We start from the raw sequence: 21,064 nt of genomic DNA, 5'->3' as shown, positions 1-21,064 counted from the left end.
TCCCAAATAATCTAATTATTTGTCTCTCTAAAGTTGGAATGAATTTAACACCCCCTCAATGAATTAATAGTGTCAAAAGAGCATCCTGTTAGCTCATTTTCAAATTGTCCACAAAGAGATGGCTTACTAGAAAGCATGATGCAAGAATCAACTTTACGAGAGTGGTTTCTGTGACAGAGAAAATAATGGGGCCGCTGCTTCATCAATTGCGAATTTATGGATCTCGTAGCACCTGAAATTTTCAATATATAGCATGAACACGAGGCAACAACTAAAACTCTGGTACACACATTGTTGCTCCCTTTAGAAATGAGATATGAGAAAAATCTTCGACTCCTGTGGATGCTTTGAATATGTTACAACTCTAAATCAATTCAATTGACTGTCTTCTTCTACCCTGGATCTGAAAGAAGGGTTCTCTCGCATTGCATTTCCCTTGTAATAACGCAACAACTAAAACATCGGATGCTACAACTACTATTAATGAAATAATAGAAGCTTAAAAATTGTCGGCTGGAAGTTTAGAAATCACATGAATTGGATCAATAACATGGATAGTTTCATCTTTTGGAACATTTATTAATGCTAATTATGTCCCTTGCAGTCCTTTTCTCCACTCATCCATGATGTCTGATTCTCCACCTCACCTTTGAAGCTCTTGTGTCATATTGACTGTGTTGCCTACAGTCTGCAACAAGTTGTCTACTTCCATTTCTTGTTACTTTTCGTCCAGGATCTTCCAAAGTCTTATTAGCCGCATGTTAAGTATTTGTATTTCCTGGATCTTTGCCAGTGCTCTCATGGCCAGTTCCCACATGTGGCACCTATGATTCAAGATTTTGGAAAGCTCAAATTTGGAATAGTGGTTATAGTTCATCATGGTCAGAACATCTACACTGGATACAAAAAACCCTTCTTTGACCTCTACATACAAGCAGTATTCACCATAGCTCAATTCTGCTGAGTGTATGATACCATTGTTTATTTGAAATCCATGTGATTAGATGCTAGGCTTTGCTCTCTTAACCACAGCAACAAATTTGCAGTCATCCAAATTTTTGAATTTAACAAACGTAGTTACAGGTTAAACACTTTTATCTTCTTCTTTTGTGGTGTAATAAGCATAGCCATACCTCCTATCACACGTTGCCTATCTCTTGTTAAACCAGCTAAAGAAAATGCAAAGATGTTTGCACTTTCTGAATATCCACAATTTGACTGCTTTGGTTAAATAAAACATGAATAGCTCATACAATTGCAATAAAGGGGTCCTCAGTATATCTACAACGAGAAGGATGAGAGTGGACAGAGCCAATCAATTAGTTAATCCTTTGGCCTTTAATAGCAGGGGTATGGTCACTAGGAAGGCAGAAGCCTAAAATTCCATGTAATGTTGTATTGTTTTCTCAATATGCATGGTTCATACAACTCATTTATGTGGTATTATTTGGAAAGCATCTTTTCAAACATTTCTGCTTTGTTGATAATTGTCCCCATAACCAACTCATTGCCAATCAGTTCAACTTCTTTTAGCAGAATCAAATTATCATGAATGGCATACATTGCCTATTGAAAAAGTCTGTTTTGCTGGCAGGAGAAAAAACTTCCAATGAATTTAACAGTGTACCAATACCAGCTGAACGCAATCAATTCAACACCATTGATATTTCTGTTACTCTTGAACCAGAAGTAAAAAAAATTATGCAATTTTGGTTCCCTGCTGGAGTTTGCGTGAGAAAAACTTTGAAATTTAGGCCTTACAGGATTCAGCTACAAGACTATGTATGACCTGGGCAATGAGTTCCATCATCTGCTGTTGTCCTTGGGCAAATTGTTGTTGTCCTTGAGCTACCAAATTGGCTATTTGTTGTTGTCCTTGAATCATCACTTGCAAAAGATCTTTAGGATCATGTTCTTCTAGGCCACTTCTTTCCTCCATGACTCTACTGCGGGTAACTCTTTTTTTTTCCGACTGTAACATTACATGTATCTCCTGGAAGCAAACAAGGCTCATACACTCACAAGCTGGCAGAATGCACAGCCCTGATACCATTGTAATGTCCTAGGGTAATTTTTTACCCTTAGGGTTTCTATGTTGGCTAGGGTTTCTAATAAATCAGAAAGATTATACAACAGTAGTGCATTTGCATTATTCATTCAACAGTAGCATAAAGCAAATAAATTATCCAACAACAATATGATCCTTGACAAATACCATAAGTTAGGGCTGACAGCCCAATCCACCAATGTAATTCTGATTTGCAGAACCAATGTTTAGTAACCAGTAGTTCACTATTTATCCAATTCTACTGCTCGACATTACTAATAATCCACTGTCTAACCCTAGCAACAACTTCAACTCACTGTCTAATGTTGGACGTCTAGATGTGTCAATCTCAGATGCATCCGACTTCACTATTACAGGAGATCTGAACTCCCTATTTCCCTCAATGATTCCCAACATGTTGCGATTGATTAGCTGCCAAATTCAAGACCTGAGGCCCTACAAATGTGGTCTGCAGCCTGCCACTGAGGTCGCAGCCCTATGCCTCACTGTAATTAACTGTCCACAGACTAAACCAGAACTAATGCCAAAATGATTTGTTGTCTTCAACTCAATTGATCCACAGACTGAACTCCCTCTGCTGACCAGGATAGGTTCCAAATCTTCAACGAATTGTCTTCAGTCAGCCACAAACAGAATCCTTCCATTAACCAGAATTTGTGCCAAACCATAATCCACAAGCTGTCCTGGATGAATTATAAAAGCAAAAAGAATAAGAGAGATTCTGACTAGAGTGGAATCTTTCATCACCGAAATCAGGTGAGACTAGCTAGAGGAGGATCACCTTCACCGAAACTAGACAAGGACAAGGGGTCTTAAAACCCTCAGAGCCTTAGCTCACAAAAAACAGAAGTATTCAATCCAAATTCGATGATCCAAAGTGATTCCAACTCCATTTTATTTATAGATTTTCTCATGGGGTTCTCTCTAATGTGAGGGGTTGCAAGTGCAACCCTCATTTTTGGGATTTTTGCCCTATCTACCCCAAAATTTACCCAATGTTACCCCAAACATTGGATAATTGGGTTTTCCCCTTTTATCAAGGATATAGCCTACGGGGTTGGATAGGTTATTCCGTCCTCCCCTGGCCAATTAATTGGAAGAGGACATTACAGTGAATTAGATGAATCTTGACCATTGATCTAAGATGTGATCTAATCTCAAATGTCAATCACTTTCGTGCAATGTTGCACGATCCTTCCCCCACAAGGATCCAAGGCCAGAACGCGTCCCATACAGATCCTTGGGTTATCCTCCTGCATAACCGTGGATCCGAAAATCAAATCCTCAGTTCCGTCATCTTGAGGTGATTCCTGGAAGTCCAAAACCACACGAGCCTGATCTGTGGTTCCGGATTCCCGATCCGCAGATCCGGAAAAGGATCTGTCGCGGATCTATGGAGGTTCGGGCACAAATTGGCACAAACGCATTCAAATACTCAGCAAATTCATATTTATTATTATTAAAAAATAGAAGATGGTTAAAATTTGTGGGAGGCCCCTGCCTTTGCTGCCTTAGGTACCTCTTGGTGAATGGATCATGCCCTTTGCCTAATAACTATTAATTAATTAATTTTTTATATAACATTCCCTGCCAAAAAATGCTTTGTCCTTAAAGCATACGTAACGACGGATGTTGTTGACGAAACGCTTCAGTCTCCCAAGAAGCTTCTTCTTCTGGTATATCCTTCCACTTGATCAAGTATTCCTTGATTACACGAGATCGAATCTTCTTTTCCCTGTTGGATATGATACCTTTTGGTTCTAAGATGACCCTTCCTTTATCATCTAAGGATGGAAGTGTTGCTTGTGCTGATTGATGGTCACCAAGTGCCCTTTTAAGACATGATATATGGAAAACGTTGTGAACACGAATTTTATCCGAAAGGCTTAAACTATATGCAACTTGACTGGTCTTTTTGTTAATCTGGTACGGTCCATAGAACTTTGGTGCCAATTTATTTTTTCCTTTTTGTTTCAAAGACAATTGTTTGTATGGCTGGAGCTTGACAAATACCCATTCTCCAACTTCAAATTCTCTCTCAATTCTGTTTCGATCAGCTTGTTGCTTCATATGGTTTCTTCCATTATTTAAATTTTCTTTTAGAGTTTGAACGATTTTTTGGGTTTCTTCTAGTTGGTTTTTAACAACTGGTATATTTGTCTAGACGATAGCTAGATCCTTCCATTTCGGAGGGTCGTATCCATACAAAGCTTGGAATGAAGTCATTTTTGCTGACGTATGATAAGTAGAATTATACCACCATTCAGCGAGATGCAACCATTAAGCCCACTTATTTTGTTTTTCTGTAGCGTAACAACATAAGTAGGCTTCCAAACATTTATTGACAACTTCTGTTTGTCCATTTGTTTGAGGGTGCTAAGCGAAACTCATATTTAGGTAGGTTCCTATATGGTTGAACAATTCCTTCCAAAAATTACCCTTAAATTTGGCATCTCTATCACTCACAATGACTTTCGGAAAATTGCGTAATTTATAAATATTTTTGCAAAATATCTCAGTGATTTGTTTAGTTGAGTTTGATTTCTTCATTGCAATAAAGTGAGCATATTTGGTGAGTCTGTCAACTACTACGAAAATCTTATCCTTGCCTTCAGATACAGGTAATCCCTCAATAAAGTCCATCGATATTTCTTCCCATTTCTGATTCGAAATGTTTAAGGGGTGAAGTAATCCAGGTGTTGTAATATTTTCACTTTTATTTCTTTGACATTTGTCACATTCTGCTACATATTTCTGAATATCGCGACTCATCCCCTTCCAAAAGAATGATTGTCATGCATTGTAGTAAGTTTTAAAGAATCCTACATGTCTGGCTGACAGTGAATCATGTGACTCCTTGAGTATCTTGGATTTAAACTTGGAGTTTGAATTCAGATAGATTCTTCCTTTGTACCATAGAATATCATTCTTCCATTCAAATTTTGAGTTGTCTGGAAGGTTATTGATTATCGCAGTTATTTCTGGATCCTTGGCATACTCACTTCGAATCTCATTAAGCCATTCAAAAACAACAACCAAGACTACAAGTAATATTGGTTCTTCGTCCTTCCTAAACAAGGCATCTGCTACTACATTGTATTTTCCCCTTTTATGTAGTATCTCCATGTCAAAGGCGGCAATTTTTTCAATCCATTTTTGTTGTTCTTCGAAAAGTGTTTTTTTGTTGAAGGACGTGCTAGAGACTATTATGGTCTGTTCGAATGGAGAACTTACTTCCCAAAAGATATTGTCTCCACTTAGCTAGTGCGTGCATAATAGCGAGCATTTCCTTGTTGTATGTGGACTTAAGACGTTCTCTTTTATTGAGCTTCCTGCTTTCAAAAGCTATTGGATGCCCTTCTTGCATTAACATTGCGCCTATACTGAATCCGGAAGCATCACACTCAATGATAAATGGTTTAAAGAAATCTGGAGTTGCCAATATTGGGGCGTTAGACATAACTTCCTTCAATTCTTCAAAAAACCTTATGGCTTCCTCATTCCATTGAAATGAATTCTTCTTTGAAAGGTTTGTTAGAGGTGCAGTTATATGTGCATAGTTTTTAATAAATCTTCAGTAATATCCAGTCAATCCTAAGAACCCTCTTAGCTTGGATATATTAACTAGTTTGGTCCATTCCTTTATAGCTTTGATTTTATTAGGATCCAGTTTTACTCCTTCATGGGATATTATGTGTCCAAGATATTCTACTTCTTCCTTCCCAAAGGTGCATTTGGATTTCTGGCATAGAACTGATGCTCTTTCAGTAGTGTAAGAACTTTATCTAGATGTTGTAGGCACTCCTTCCAAGTTTTACTGTAAATTAAAATATCATCAAAGAATACTAATACAAACTTCCTAAGATATGGACGGAATAACTCGTTCATAGTGGCTTGTAATGTTGCTGGTGCAATGGTTAACCCAAAGGGCAATACTTTAAATTTGTAGTGACCTTCGGGTGTTCGGAACGCAGTTTTTGGTATGTCTTCCAACCTGATTCTGATTTGGTAATAGCCCGACCTTAAGTCCAATTTTGAGAAGTATTTTGCGCCATGTAGTTCATCCAACATTTCGTCGATAAAGGGAATTGGGAATTTGTTTTTTTATTTTGCTTAATCCTCTATAATCAATGCATAGCCTGAATGATCCATCCTTCTTCCTCACCAATACCACTAGAGCAGCATACTGACTCTTATTTTTCTAGATGATCCCACATTTTAAAAGGTCTTGGATTAATCAATCTTTTGGTGATGTGGATATCGATACGGCTTGATGTTGACAGGGTCTGATCCTACTTTGACTTCTATTGTATGCTCGATTTCCCTGTTAGGAGGCATTTTCATGGGCAAGTCTTGGAATACTTTTTCATGCTTCTGAATTAGCTCTTGTACTTTTGGTGACTCTTTGTTGATCATGTTTGCAGATAACATTTCTAATTGGTGACATTGTACTACATAAGTTGGTGCTCCTTTCCGAATCATCTTCATCATCTGGGATGACGACACGATTTGATTCTCTAGTGCTTGGAATCCGTATAACTTGTACCTCTGCCCTTCCCAGTTAAAGCTTATGAACTGCTCTTGATGGTTGGCAGAGTAGGTGCCTAGGGTTCGTAGCCATTGGATACCTAAAGACCACGTCTACTCCTCCTAATGGTACAGTTTAGAATGGGGATTCTAAATTAAAGTCTTGAATCTGCAATTTGACCTTATGGCATTTCCCTACCTTTTCAATCTTCTTACCATCGACTACCATCACCTTCATGTTGGGCAAAGGGAATGTGAAAATGTTGAGTCTCTTTGCCAAGGTTGCATCTAAAAAATTGTGGGTGCTACCGAAGTCAATGAGAACCACTATGTTATTCTTCTTTATATGTTATTTTAATTTTGAAGTCTGGGGTTGTGATATACCTATTATAGTTGATAGTGACACTTGCGGAAAACTTTCGTCATCTAATTCTAGAGAGAATTCCGGGGTATCTTCTATTCCTTCTATGTCTAATTCATCACCGTTTGAATCATTAGTTGCTTCACATTTATATAGGTTCTTTGACTCTTTTCCTTTAGCACACCTATGTTTAGGGTCCCACTTCTCGCCACAGCATTTGCATTTGCCTTCTTTTATCCTTTGCATTTCCACGTTAGATTTTTTGCCTTCACGAAGATGTGGTGGAACATATCTTGTATTATCTATATTCACAGACTAGGGCATTCTTCGTCTCGAATATACTTTTTTTGGTTTTGACCACAGTATCTGTTCAAATTTCTTTTCAGCAACTTTTGCTTTTTGTCTTGCTACTTCTATTGACGTAATGTCATGAAGCTCAAGTTCTACTCATAGATTAGTTTTAAGTCCAGAGATATATGATTGAATTAGACGAGATTCTGATAACCCAAGTACTCGTGTCACTAAGGTCTCCCATTCTCGAGTGTATTCATCCACATTTCCTTTTTGTCGCAATCTGATGAATGTTGAAAAGAACTCTTCTTCTTTTACACCTTGGAATCTTTTAAAGAATGCATCCTTAAATTTTCTCCAACTAATAGCGAGTGTCGTCTTCTTCCACCACATATACCAATTATATGCTTCGCCTTCTATTTTCATGGAAGCGTGCCTAATCTTTTCATCATCATTGTCAATATCGTAAATCTTGAAATATTCTTCTGCTTTATTCAGCCATGCAACGCTGCATTTTTCGTTACCATCGAATTTGGGTAGCTCGATTTTTGCTCTTCATTGATACGTCGATAACGGTGGAGCGAAAAGAGGGTATTGATTGGTGAATGTATTCCAGAGCTTATTTGAAAAAAGTAGCGTTACTATTTCCTTGATGATGCGTGGATGACTTTTTTGGAGACTCCATTTTTTCATGAGAATCTGTCGAATTTGTTGAATCTGATGAATTGTGTTGTTGACTACCTCCATCATCTTGGAGTAGTTGTTTGAGTGTAACCTTCATCCTGTCACACAAAATGCTCAGCATTGACATTGGCTGATTATGATTCATTTCGGATTTGAGATAGTTATGCCCGAGTTGTTGTTCCATCTGATTTGTCGTATCGTATCCTGAAGCTTCTTGATATCGTCGGAATGTCCAGTAACCTTACTCTCAAGACTAATTTTTGGTTGAAATCATCGGAGTGGCTAGTAATCCTATTCTTGAGATCAATCAATTTTTTGTTGTAGAATTACTATTTCCTTGATGGCGCGTGGATGACTTTTTTGGAGACTCCATTTTTTCATGAGAATCTGCTGAATTTGTTGAATTTGATGAATTATGTTGTTGATTACCTCCATCATCTTGGAGTAGTTGTTCGGGTGTAACCTTCATCTTGTCACACAAAATGCTCAGCATTGACATTGTCTGATTATGATTCATTTCGGATTTGAGATGGTTCTGCCCGAGTTGTTGTTCTATCCGATTTGTCGTATCCTGAAGCTTCTTGATATCGTCGAAATGTCCGGTAACCTTACTCTCGAGATCGACTAATTTTTGGTTGAAATCATCGGAGTGGCTAGTAATCCTATTCTCAAGATCAATCAATTTTTTGCTGAAATCGATCATTGTCATCGACGACATTGAATGGGTTTGTGGGGGTGTATATTTGTCCGCCAGCTTAACTCTTTCTTTAATTTGAACTAATTTTTTCTTTTCTTTTTTTAAATAAATAATTAAATATTTATTGGACTATATAATAATTTATTTATATAATAAATTCAACTATATAATAAATAGTTCGAATTACCATATAATAAAGGAATTTATTAATATATGTACTAGCGGGGGCACGAATGGGGGACAAGTCACACGCTCAGCACGAACAGGCATGATGGTAGGCACGAAGAAATGGAGAACATCGTTGGTCAATGACGACAAGGGACGGCAATGTGTCAGATCATGGTGGGGAGATATAGTGGGGTGGTTGTCAACAGGGTTGCAGCAGACGAGCGGGACTGCTGCGGACGTAGAGAGTGTGTGGTCGTGGATGCAGGGATAACGAAGGGGAAAGCGTTGACGGAGATAGGGAACACGAATGGGGAGGCACCATAAGGCAACGGAGAGGAAGACGAGGGCGGAAATTGAGGGCAGAGCACAGCAAAGAGGGACGACGATCTGTGTAGTGGAAAACCAGAAGACAGCTTCACAGAACCGATTAACACAATCTTGATGACCCTGGGCGAAGGAATGAACCCGCTCTGATACCAGATGGCACAAATGCATTCAAATACTCAGCGAATTCATATTTATTATTATTAAAATATAGAAGATGGTTACAATTTGTGGGAGGCCCCTGGCTTTACACTGCCTTGGGTGTCTCTTGGTGAATGGGCCTCTGCCTAATAATTATTAATTAATTAATTTTTTATATAACACAAATCCACACAGATTGCCATCAAATCCAAATGGAGATAAGCAGTTCTGCGGGGTTCTAAATTTTTTTTAGATTTTTCTTTTACTTAAGTTGGGGTTTCTCGAACACTCCCAAGGTGCTCCCTTGATGCTCCTTAGATGCTTCCTAGATGCTCCCTCATGGTAATGTTTGACATTCTCCTTCATCTTTTCATTTTCATCCTTTTACTTATATTGTTAACATTACCATGAAATGACTCAGGATGTTTGAAAGTGGTTCCAGCCTCGTTGGACTTCATATAGAGAAAATAGAATTTCATATCCTATTCAAAATTTAGCGAACTTAAGAGTTTTCAGGAATTCAGGATCAATGAGATTGTGGCATTTCATTAGATTATATCATGTATAAGGGTATGTGAGTGGCCTTTAATCATGAGCACCAAGCCCTTTATGTGCTCATGTACCCTAATGTTGGTGGTGTTAATTGTTGAACTCCTTTGTCATGGCCTTAGCAAAAAATTACCTTTCAATCAAGTCAAAATCATTGATCAAGCATGTTAAGCTTTTTCCACCATATTTTAAGGCTTGGATTAGGTAGTTTGATCAAAATTGGGCAATGTTGACTAATATCCCTAGACAATCGAGGTAGAGGCAAAGGCGAGACAACAGAAGAAGAATCTAGATTCTAGATGGTTGATGCTCGAATAATTAATCATTGATGTACAATGGATGGCATATCTTGATTTAGGTACAAATATGCACGTTTCCATATCTTCTACAACTAATTTGGTATTTTGAATTTTTTTTAATATAAATACAAAAAATAAAAATAATATATATATATAGTAGTCGCTTCCGAGACGCTTCACTTCCTAGATTTTTGGGAAATGACGCTTCAATGTATCCGCTTACAAAAAACGTTCCCACTTTGTCCCCGCTTTGTGCAACATTGCTTTCAAGATTAGGCTTAATTCATTTGCACATAACTAAAGATTATAGAAGCAGCGCTACGTGAAGGAGAAAAAACACAAAAAACAATCCGTAATTTCAGTCATAAAGGACAGTGATTCAAGGAGAACATATCAAGGGTGATAAAGGATCTTCACCTAATTTTCAGGCTGAGGAGGAAAGGAAATAGTGCAGCAGCAAGACGATATTCAGATTCAGAAAATTGTGGGAAGGCCATATAGGTTTACTGGGCACTAAAGTGTGGGGTCCTATGAGCAACAATAGGCAGCTGGGAGGCCATACACGCGAGTACAGCACAGTGGAGGTTGTGCACAGAACGTACAGCACATATACAGCACCAATGGGTGTGAGCAGGTTGCATGTCTTGTCCATGTAAAGCCGCAGCAGAGCAGTAGGAGGCCGTACAGGTGATGCTGGCTAGGCCATACAGCCAGCAAAGGTGCAGATCCAGTTTCTTCAGGCACTGATAAGCCAGGTTTTAACCTGCTGTAATTTTTCCCAGCATTTTCTCTGGACCTTTTTCCCGGGAAGGGAGCCCTTGTATGCTATGATAATTATTTAATGAAAAGCAGATTTAAGGAGCAGAAATATTTTGTGTGCATGTGAGAAAATTGGTTTCATTTGCTTGTGGTAGTTATTTTATTTCCCAGTTAAAAATATCAGTAGTGCATTTTATTCAGCAAGCTGTAATTTAAATTATTTTCAACAAATTACTAGGAAGTAATTTTCCAATATACAGGTGTTGGGAAATTTAACATATTACCAGAGCTTACCCTCTGAGAGGGAGGTTGATTTCAGGTTTGCACAGCAGCTTGCAGCAAATGTATTAGATCTACAAGAAGATCTCAGCAGATCTATAAACCAGCAGTGAGATTGGTGGAGGCCGTACACCTTAGAGGGAAAGCAGAAGGTCCTACCAAAGGTCAAGGGTGCAGCAGTTTGTACAAGGAGGCAGTACAGCAGTTAAGGGCGCAGCAGTGCGACTTGCAAAATACCCAGCAATAAAATTCTTGTGGGCACTTGGAAGTAATAAGCACACAGCAATTTGATGAAATATAGAAATGGGAGCAGCAATTATAGTGTTTGAAAACAGGTCGGATGGAGTTTTAAAATCCTATCCTAGAAGGCAAGAGTCACCTTTTTTTTAAGAAAAATGTCCTTTTGCAGATTGTTGACAAGGTAACTCCACTGACAGACCCCATGCAATTAGCAGCTCATGAGAGGAAAGCTCATGAGAAGAAGAACATCAGAGCCTAAACAGTGAGCATGGATGCACTGAAGGATCATTTGATCCCTCACTTGTCTGAGAAGCAGTCAGCTAGAGAAATGTTCAAGGCTCTAGTAGATTTATTCCAAAGTGATAATGTCAATAGGAAGATAATCTTGAGGAACAAGCCCATATCCATGCAGATGTCAAGATCTGATAATGTCACCAGCGATCTCATGAGGATCACCCAAATATGTGATTAGCTTGCAATTACTGGGGAGAGTAGATGATACAAAACTAGTTAATGTGGCACTAAATGGATCTCAAAGCCTTGGGAACCATTTGTTAAAGCTATCTATGCTCAGGAGAAACTTCTCAATTTTGAGAGGCTTTGGAATGACTGCACCCAAGAAGAGGCTCAGGAGGAGTCCAAAGCAAACAGGAAAGGAAGAGGAGAAGAGAACCTAGCCCTTCTCAAGCAGGGAAAAAAGGGCAAAGGAAAGGGTTCCAGCAAGAAGGGTAAAGGTGAGGACTCAACCTCACAGGCGAGGAAGAAGAAAGACTCAAGCAAGATCAAGTGTTTCGTATGCCACAAGAATGGACATTATGCATCTTAGTGTCCAAGGAAGAAGGGTAAGGGAAAAACACAACGAGCAGCGACATTAAGCAAAAACTTAGTTGGATGAGTTTGCTGGGAAGTTTAAAAAAGGACTTCTCACTAGTTTCCTACCTTTCTACCCACACAATCACCAGGAGTGAATGGCACTTGGATAATGATGCATCTCGTCACATGACAGAAGCATGAAAGCTATTTAGCAGTCTGAGGAAGAAAGACTTAGGGAACCATGTGCAGCTTGGTGATGATGCCAAGTATGTAATGAAGGAGGAAGGAATAATCTTGCTCCAACTTCAGGTGGTTCGTTGCAGACACAAGATGTACTATATGTACCAAGACTAAGGAAGAATTTGCCCTCAGTGTATGTTATGGAGAACATGCGTTTTGTCATTATGTTTCAGAAAGGGCAAGTACCCATTCATCTACAGGGATCTAGCCTTGACACAATAGTGGTCATTGGGGTTAAAGAGGGCAATTTATATAGGTTGCAGGGTAAGCCAATTCAAGCCTTGGTACATGACAGTGACAACCTATGTGAGTTATCGCATGGGGGATGGGACACCTGCACAAGGCATTACAGGTTCAGAGGGAGATTGTCACTGATCTCTCAGATTTTGACATTGAGCAACAGGGCATGTGGAGATGGTGTGCACTTGGCAAGAATGTCAAGGTTGCTTTTCCAAGCAACAAGAGTAGGTCCAGGGTAACTTGGATCTCATTCATTCATATGTGTGTGGACCAATGTCAATGACATCAGTGCATAGAGATTTTTACTGTATGACATTCATTGATGACTTCTCTAGGAAAACCTGGATCTATTTTATGAAGATCAAGGATGAGGTTTTCAATCAATTTTAGGAATTTAAGGCTCTTGTGAAAAACCAGACAGAAAGGAATATCAAGGTCTTTGAGGTCCAACAATGGGGGTGAGTACACTTCCAATGACTACAGGGATTTCTTCAAGTAGAAAATGATCAAGAGGGAGTTGACAATCTCATACAACCCACAGTAGAACGGGGTTGCAGAGAGAAAGAATAAGTGCATCATCAAAGCTGCCAAGAGTATGATTCATGACCAATTTCTTCCTATGTTTCTTTAGGCAGAGGCATGTAATACAGCAATATATATTCAAAACAAGAGTCCACACAGGATATTGAAGGACAAGACTCTAAAGAAAGCATTCACTACGGTGAAACTAGAGATATGGCACTTCCGGATCTTTGGTTGTCCAGTAAACACCTGTTGATGTTGATAGCTCAGACATGTGCTTTTGCATAGGCTAGATGTCAAGCGTGCAGAAGATGTCCAAAAGCCTCTTTAGATACTTGCTTATGTTGTGTAAGTGACTTTTATGATTTCTTTCCTAAGTTTAATTTAGGAAAACACATTAATCAATTAATTAATTAATACTGGTTATTAAGCTAAGGCTTCTAATGAAAAATGAATTCAATCATTTTAGTGAATTAGATATAATCTCTACCGTTGATCTCAAGTGAGGCATAGGATCTAATCCTAGCCACTCTTCACTTAGAAGATTAGGGTTAGATATTTGGTCTAATGAAAATTATAAAAGAAGCCTAAGGGAAAGGAGGACACCACATTGAATGCTTGGGAGAGCGATTTTCTCAAGGGAGTGAGAGACTCAAGACTGAAAAGAAGAGAAAGCTGTGGAGCAAGGTGATTCCAGGAGAAGGATTCAAGGTCGAGTTTGTGGAGAGAGGAGGCTGAGACTTGGGAAGGCCAAAATTTGTGAAGGGTCGAGTTTTCCAGCCATGGTTTGCACAAGAGCAGAGAGGCCATTTTCTCTAGTGCGCAAGAGGTCATACAAGCTGAGGAAAAGGAGGTTGAATTTATAGGTGGAGGCCGAGTTGTTTCCAAGGCCGGGAATTTCCAGTGGGTTGAATTCTTCAAGAGGCCAAAATTTCCACGAGGCAAAAAAACGAGGTTCTTTGTGCTATATTTTCTGTGTATTCTCTGAGGACCATTTTCCTTGTTAAAGGAGCCATAATTTTCCTGAGTAATAGAAAATTGAAGGAGAATTTGTTGGGCAAATTTCTGTTGTGTTTTGTGACTAATTTTCAATTGAATTTCTTCTGAAATCAAAGTTAAATGTTAGTGTATTTTCTATTCAGCAATTTTCAGAAAAAAATAATTTACTGGGTCAATTAATTATCAGGTATAAACTAAATTGTTGGGAATATTAAATCAGATCTGTTATTGAAAAACTAACAACACCCATGTGCCTAGGGAGAAAAGGACAAAGCTAGAGTCTTCAGATGAGAAGGGCATATTTGTGGGGTACAACAAAACTTCAAAGGCTTACAAGATCTTCATTCTAGAGCAAAGGAAGACAGTTGTGAACATGGATGTGAAGTTCGAGGAGAACATGGGATCTAGAAAGTCACATGACCCACTACCAGTGACAGAGGACAAGAAGCAGGAAGCTCCGAAGGATGAACAACATTCAGCAGCTTGCAGTTCAAGGAGTCAAACTTCAAGTGTGGAGGAGGAGCCAGTGCCCACTGCCTCCTCCCATCTCTGTCAAGAGAGCCAGGTGTTTTACACAGACACTGAAGGATGTTGAGGAGCATGTTGAGGCTCCTAGGAGACATTCAGGGCAAGCAGGCCTCCGAAGAAGTTTCTGAACTATATGGCACTAATGAGTAGCATCATTGAAGAAGCAGCAAACCAGCAAGTTTGGAGGAATGCCATGGGGGAGGATAATGTGTGGGACAGTGTAACAAGGCTGGAGGGAAAGCCAGTTCTAAGTGGCTCTTCAAGAAGTACCTTCCTTGCTAAGAGGGAGTGTTGATGTTTGTAGCATTGAAAAGAAACTTCCGCACAGGTCTAAATGTCGAGACATGTGGAAGCCTTTCAAAGTCTTTACCTTAGTAATTCACTTTAACTAAAGGAATTATTAAAGTGAAGTGTTTTTCATAAAAATGAGTTTAATCTAATAAAATGCAAAGGTTTTAACATTAGCAAATTAGATGAATCTTGACTGTTGATCTCAACTGAGGTGAGACCTAATCTCAATCATCAATCACTTTGGAGATTCAGGTAATCGACTCAGTCATGACTCAAGGTTATAAAAGCAAGGGTAGGTGAAGAGAAAGAAACACAAGAGGCATTGAGGGATTGAGTCACAAAGGACAGTGATCCAAGGAGAACACAGAAAAAGGTGATAAAGGATCTTCATCCAATGTTCAAGCTGAGGAGGAAAGGAAACGATGCAGCAGCAACAAGAACTTCAGATTCAGAAAATAGTGTGGAGGTCGTAAAGCAGGGAGGCCATATAGGTTTTCTAGGCACCAAATCGCAGGGATGTACGAGCAGCAGCAGTAGCAGGCAACTGAGAGGTTGTACGCAGGCCATACATGCAGGTATAGCAAAGCGTCAGCCAAGCCATACGACACAGGTACAGCAGCGCTGGGCATGAGCAGGCTGCACATGTCACATGGGTACAGCAGCAGCAGAGCAGTAGGAGGTCATACAGGTGACGGCTAGGCTGTACAGCCAGCAAAGGTGCAGTCGAGCTTCTTTAGGGGCTGATAAGCCAGGTTTTTAACTGCTGTAATTTTTTTCAGTATTTTCTCTATAATCCTTTCTCCTAGGAAGGAAGCCCTCGTATGCTTTGATAATTATTTAATGAAAAGCAGATTTGAAGGGCAGAAATATTTTGTTTGCATGTGTTGAAATTGGTTTCATATGCTTCCGCTAGTTATTTTATTTGTCAGTTAAAAATCCCAGTAGTGTATTTTATTCAGTAAACTGTAATTTAAATTAATTTTCAGTGAGGAAATTACTAGGAAGTAATTTACCAAATTACTATGGTTGGGAAATTTCACACTGAATTCCAGTGATGGCAAACCAGAAAAGGTCAAAAACACAGAATGTTTAGCCTTCTTCCATAGTAAATTGCTGTAGTAAGAAAAAGGCTATTAGATTCAAGGAGGGCATCTTAGCCTCAAATTCTACGAACTTCGCATTATCTGAAAGCTAAAAATTGTAATTTATCCTATGCATTCCACCACGATGCATATTCTCTTTTTTTTTAGAAAATACAAATATGTTCAACAAACCAATTTATGGCTTGCATATTGACCCTTGCAAAGGTTTGATTGGACATTTTTTTTGTGTAGATGGTGAGACTTAGGGGTCAAAGATGCAACCTACCCTTCTTCTATGGGTCATGCTCCCACATGACATGGATACGCATGCAAGCCCTTTCCTTGAAATCAATCTAGAGATAAAGAGGGTCCCAAATGGCTCAACGTTGAAATTGGATGCCCCAGTGATAAGACAAAGCCATTAGTCTAATTAATGAATGCATTAAAAAAAAAGGTGGCATTTGATCTGAAGTCATTAGCTCCTTCGTGGCATAATGGCTAAATACTTGAAAATCTTCCTCCCATTGTTCAATCTCCCTCATGACAAATTCGATTGTGTACAATATTTGCATCAGTGCAAGAGGCTGTTTTGGCCTCACTTGACCTTTTCATTCTGCAGACAGCCTTTAGTCAGAGGTTTCTAATGGCTTATTCTTTAACATTTTAATATTTGCAGATTTTTATAATATATGTTAAGACATGCCTAACCCTAAATTGTGCACTTTTGACTTTTCCAACAGTTAGCATTTTACTCATATGGTTAGATTTTACTGCTTGGTTTAATGCTCATATATACAGAAGGACTGTTATGACTTACTCTCCCTAATAGCCTACAACCACAAATGCATATAAATTTACATTTACGGAAAAAATAGATTGTTTAGCATGCAATGGAAACTATTAAAGCTCTAGGATTAATTGGTGAACATTATTTACATTTGAAACCTCAAACAAGGGGATGCCACGTACCCAGTACCAAACTTCCCATTCAGCCAATGGAACAGTGGTCAGCAAAACTTGATATCCAAAGCCATTATCAACACAGTAAAAGTCAGATAAGGTCCTGGCTCGCTATTGTGCTTCCATGATATTTGGCATGTCTGTTGGTCATATTTAGAAGTGATAAAAAGAAAGGAGAATGCCTTACTAATATGCATTGATTCTATCAGGTAATAGCCTGGAGGGTTAATCAGAACCCAGAGGGGCTAGCATACCGAGATATGGTCTCCCTGATACCAGGAATGTGCTTCGATACCAAAAAGGTGGAAAAATCAAGCCTGATTGCAATATTTGCTTCTAACATCAATTCAAAGTCTAGTGCAAATGTGTGTGTCCTTACAGATTCAACACTCATATCAGTCAATATAGTTTGGCACAACAACAAAAAACTGCACATGGTATTCATTCAATGTTATGTACAATTATAGAGCTGAAGTTCTGCCAATTTTTTAAGCTTCTTGACAGAAGATTCAAACTTACAAGGTATAAATTAAAATTCCAAGGATTGCCTACCTGAATTCTATGCCGCTACTACTTATATATATAGGAATGTGCTTTGGTATCAAATAGGTGGACAAACTCAAACATGATTGAAATATCTGCTCCTGGTACTAAAGTCTAAGATCCAACCTCGGTGGGTTGAATTGATTCAAAGTCTAGTGTAAATGTGTGTGTCCTTACAGATTCAAACATTCAAAACAGTCAAAGAGTTTGAGACAACAAAAAATTGCAAATGATAAGCATACAGTGTGATGTACAATTATGGAACCGAAGTTCCCTTAATGTTAAAAGCTTCTTAGAGGAACATTCAAATTTGCAAGGTAGGAATTAAAATTCCAAGGATCACCTCCCTGCATTCTATGTTGCTACTAACTATCCTATTTTGAACTAGAAGTAGATTCTGCTTGTTGACTAGCTATTATCATAATATCAAGTGTCTAATCCCACTTCTAATCTTCATTGGAGAATGTTCCAAATATTCGAAATCCAAGAGATCCCATCCAAAGGATTGGATAACTACCTTTGGAATGACAGGTTAAATTTATACGATGAGGATGTTAACAGTTAACCATAATAGGCCTTCCCCCTTCAACACTTATAATAGGAAAGAATTTCACCCACTACCTGCTCATAACAGCTCAAATATTGGGAGACTATAACAACTTGATATGCACGATTTATGAAAACTACCTTTTGCTTATACCTGAGTTGCTCCCCACGCAAAATTGTCTCTCAATTTCTTATATTTCAAATGTCAAAGGAGATGCTGAATTAGAAGCCTACTTGAGTATCTCCTCTCCTTCTCTTTTCAATTCTAGTTTCTTGAACATGATGTAACAATAGTTCCAAATTATCTTCTCAGCTTTGTGGACCATCTGCTCTAGTTCTAGAGTATTATCAAGTTCATGTATTACAGTTTCCTTTGGGCACAAAAGCAATGGCAATTTCACCATATAAATTGAACAAATAGATGTTGACTATAGTTTTCAGAATAGAAAGTAGTATTTTAAGAGTAAACCTTTAAAAGAGTCATCCTAATTAAACCTTATGTGAGGAAGAAGGTTTGTTTTAAGATCAATACTTCAAGAAGTGGGCTTGAGAGGAAGTCTTATCTGTTTTGGGCTTCACCGGTGGTTGATCTGTATCCACTCTTATGTGAGGAAGGAGTAACCAAGGGAGTTGTTCAAACTTCAACAATTAATTATTGGTTTCAACTTTCAATTTATTGATATTGCCAAGGGTCAAAGCCTAGTTGGCAAAGGATCCATAACTATGACATACTGAAAAATATAATGTCAAAGAGTCTTAAGTTCTCCCGTTGATGAGATTATGGAAAACGTGTCTAGTAAAATGAAACTAGAATCCACCAGTAAGTATGTGAAGATTTGAACAAAATAAATTTCACCGGAGCAGGAGAAAGCAATTCAAACAAAAAAGCGTATTACTAGAATCCACCAGTGGGTATGTGAGGATTTGAACAAAATAAATTTCACCAGCACATGAGAGGGAAATTCAGACAAAAAAGCATTACTTACAATATGCGACCAAGTTTTTCATCCACTGTAACAGATTCCTCAGACAGAACGCTAAGTTGTTCCAGCGAGTATGGGTGCTCAGGATCTCTGATGTCTCTCACGGAATGTGCGGTCCGAGTCAAGAAATAGTCTGATGGAAAATTTACGCAACAATAAAAAGGAAATATATCTTTCACCTCTTGAAAATTATTTGAAGATAGACACTAGCCGAGACAGGTTATTTAACAATCATAATATACTATGCAAAACAGATAACTTAATACTGGCGGGGCATAAAAACCTCAATCTTCAACTGTTATCCGGCTACTGCCTTTTGGCATGGAGGCAAATTAAGGAGTCAAACCCCTGCAGACCCTCTATGGGTGAACATGGTAAAGGCCAGTCACTATCAAGAGCTGAAAGCAAAGATAGATCAGAATAACGCCGATCAGACACAGGAATCTGTTCCGGAGAAACCCCCACAACCCAGAGCAATATTGGCATGTGGACAGAAGGCATTGGAACTGGAACTGATGAGCTGCAACTTTAATTGATTTCCATCTGACGATAAACTTTCTTTTATTTTGTATTAGTTTGAACAACCTAGCCTTGAGATATTTACACATAGTTTTGGGGATAATGAACAACCACAAGCGGTGATCAATGCCATGTTCATTGGTGTTCAACTAAAAGATATCAAAACTCACCACAAGCTACCAATGCTGTGTTCAAAGTGAGTATCTCACATATGTATCATGTGGCTATGATGACAATGTTAGTATCTTCAATACGTATCATACGTACAACGTGCGCTATGGTCATGGACTCGTTTATTCTGTTCTCCCTGCTATAGATTTTGTCCGGCAAATAGCTGATCCTGGCAAAAACTCTAATTTTTTTTTTAATATAAGATGGAACCCTAGGACCAGATTAAGAATCCGACTATATACTAATGGAATGCTTGTTTATTTACCAACAAAAAACTAAAAAAGGGGGGTCTACCCAGAATTGCATAACAAAACATCATATTTAAAAACAGTAGAAGCACTGAGCAAAACCGTGGATTAATCGGTCCTAAACTTCAAGTAAGATTAAGAACTGCAAAACCAGGATATCATATATATCAAGGGCATCGAAATCATTGGAGGTCGTATCCTCAGGCCGAACGAGTCGCTCTCGTTCCTTCTTTGCATGCACAACAGGATTCGCGTTGATCAACCCGGGAGTCATGATGTTGCTGAATGCTCATTCAATTCCTATTCCACCTGTTTTTCTCTCTTGGCCCTCTCTTGGCCCTGGCAATTCCAAACGAAAGCTCAGATCACCATTCCTCCTTACTAATTTGCGAGGAAGAAAAAAATTCCAGCTCTAGAATGGCCTTATAATGAGCCCGGTAGTGTTTGAACAAGAGCCGTGTAACGGCAATGGGGGTACGGTTGAACATTTTTCATGACCCTCGTCTGGCGCTCGGACTACATTCATTGTTCAATTCAATGTTTTTGTCTGAGAGGAGGATGACTTTTTCCACGAATAGAATCTAGAGAGAGAGAATGACATCGGTCCACAGGGAATCCAGCGCAACTTGGTACAATGTGATTTGTTTATTTGGTTTGGTGAATTCCCACATTTACACTGGAAAATGACAACCACAGTTCATTCAAATAATTTTGCTTGTGTTCTGTCTCAAGTCTCGGGGCAATCTAAAGTTCCTCCCTCTCTGGTGACTCGCAACTCTGAGCATTCCATGGACTTGAGGCGTACTTTTATCCCTTTAGGATTTAGGAAATCTCTTCCTGTCTCCATCAACTTTCACCAGTTCATCACGGGTTGCCGGTCCCATCACCTTGTATTTTGATCATTGGGGACATGTGAAGTGGTGTTATTTTGGGATCCTCATCATTTGGTGTGAATTTCCTTGGAGATAGGTGTAAATTGCATTATTTAGGTT

At 38.8% G+C, this 21,064-nt stretch overlaps 1 protein-coding gene across 2 annotated transcripts in view; it reads right to left on the bottom strand.

Moving 5' to 3' along the window:
* The window catches only part of LOC149257201 (protein AE7-like 1), a 125,593-nt gene extending 104,880 nt beyond the window's left edge, over positions 1 to 20,713 (bottom strand). Inside the window, exons 1-2 of one of the 2 annotated variants that reach the window (XM_089413709.1) lie at positions 20,232 to 20,713; positions 19,138 to 19,243 (exon numbers count right to left, since the gene is read on the bottom strand). In XM_089413709.1, the coding sequence (XP_089269835.1) occupies positions 19,138 to 19,243; positions 20,232 to 20,346 (221 nt within the window). In that variant the 5' untranslated portion in view covers positions 20,347 to 20,713. The remainder of the gene's footprint in view (positions 1 to 19,137; positions 19,244 to 20,231) is intronic. The other variant, XM_089413707.1, reaches the window with a different exon arrangement.
* Positions 20,714 to 21,064: the final 351 nt, after the last annotated feature.

This window comes from Pinus tabuliformis, chromosome 6 (genome assembly GCF_031772625.1).
Source record: "Pinus tabuliformis cultivar Carrire ecotype Pingquan chromosome 6, CPIR1, whole genome shotgun sequence".
NCBI classification, from domain to species: domain Eukaryota; kingdom Viridiplantae; phylum Streptophyta; class Pinopsida; order Pinales; family Pinaceae; genus Pinus; species Pinus tabuliformis.
This window is presented reverse-complemented; position numbering and strand designations above follow the sequence as displayed.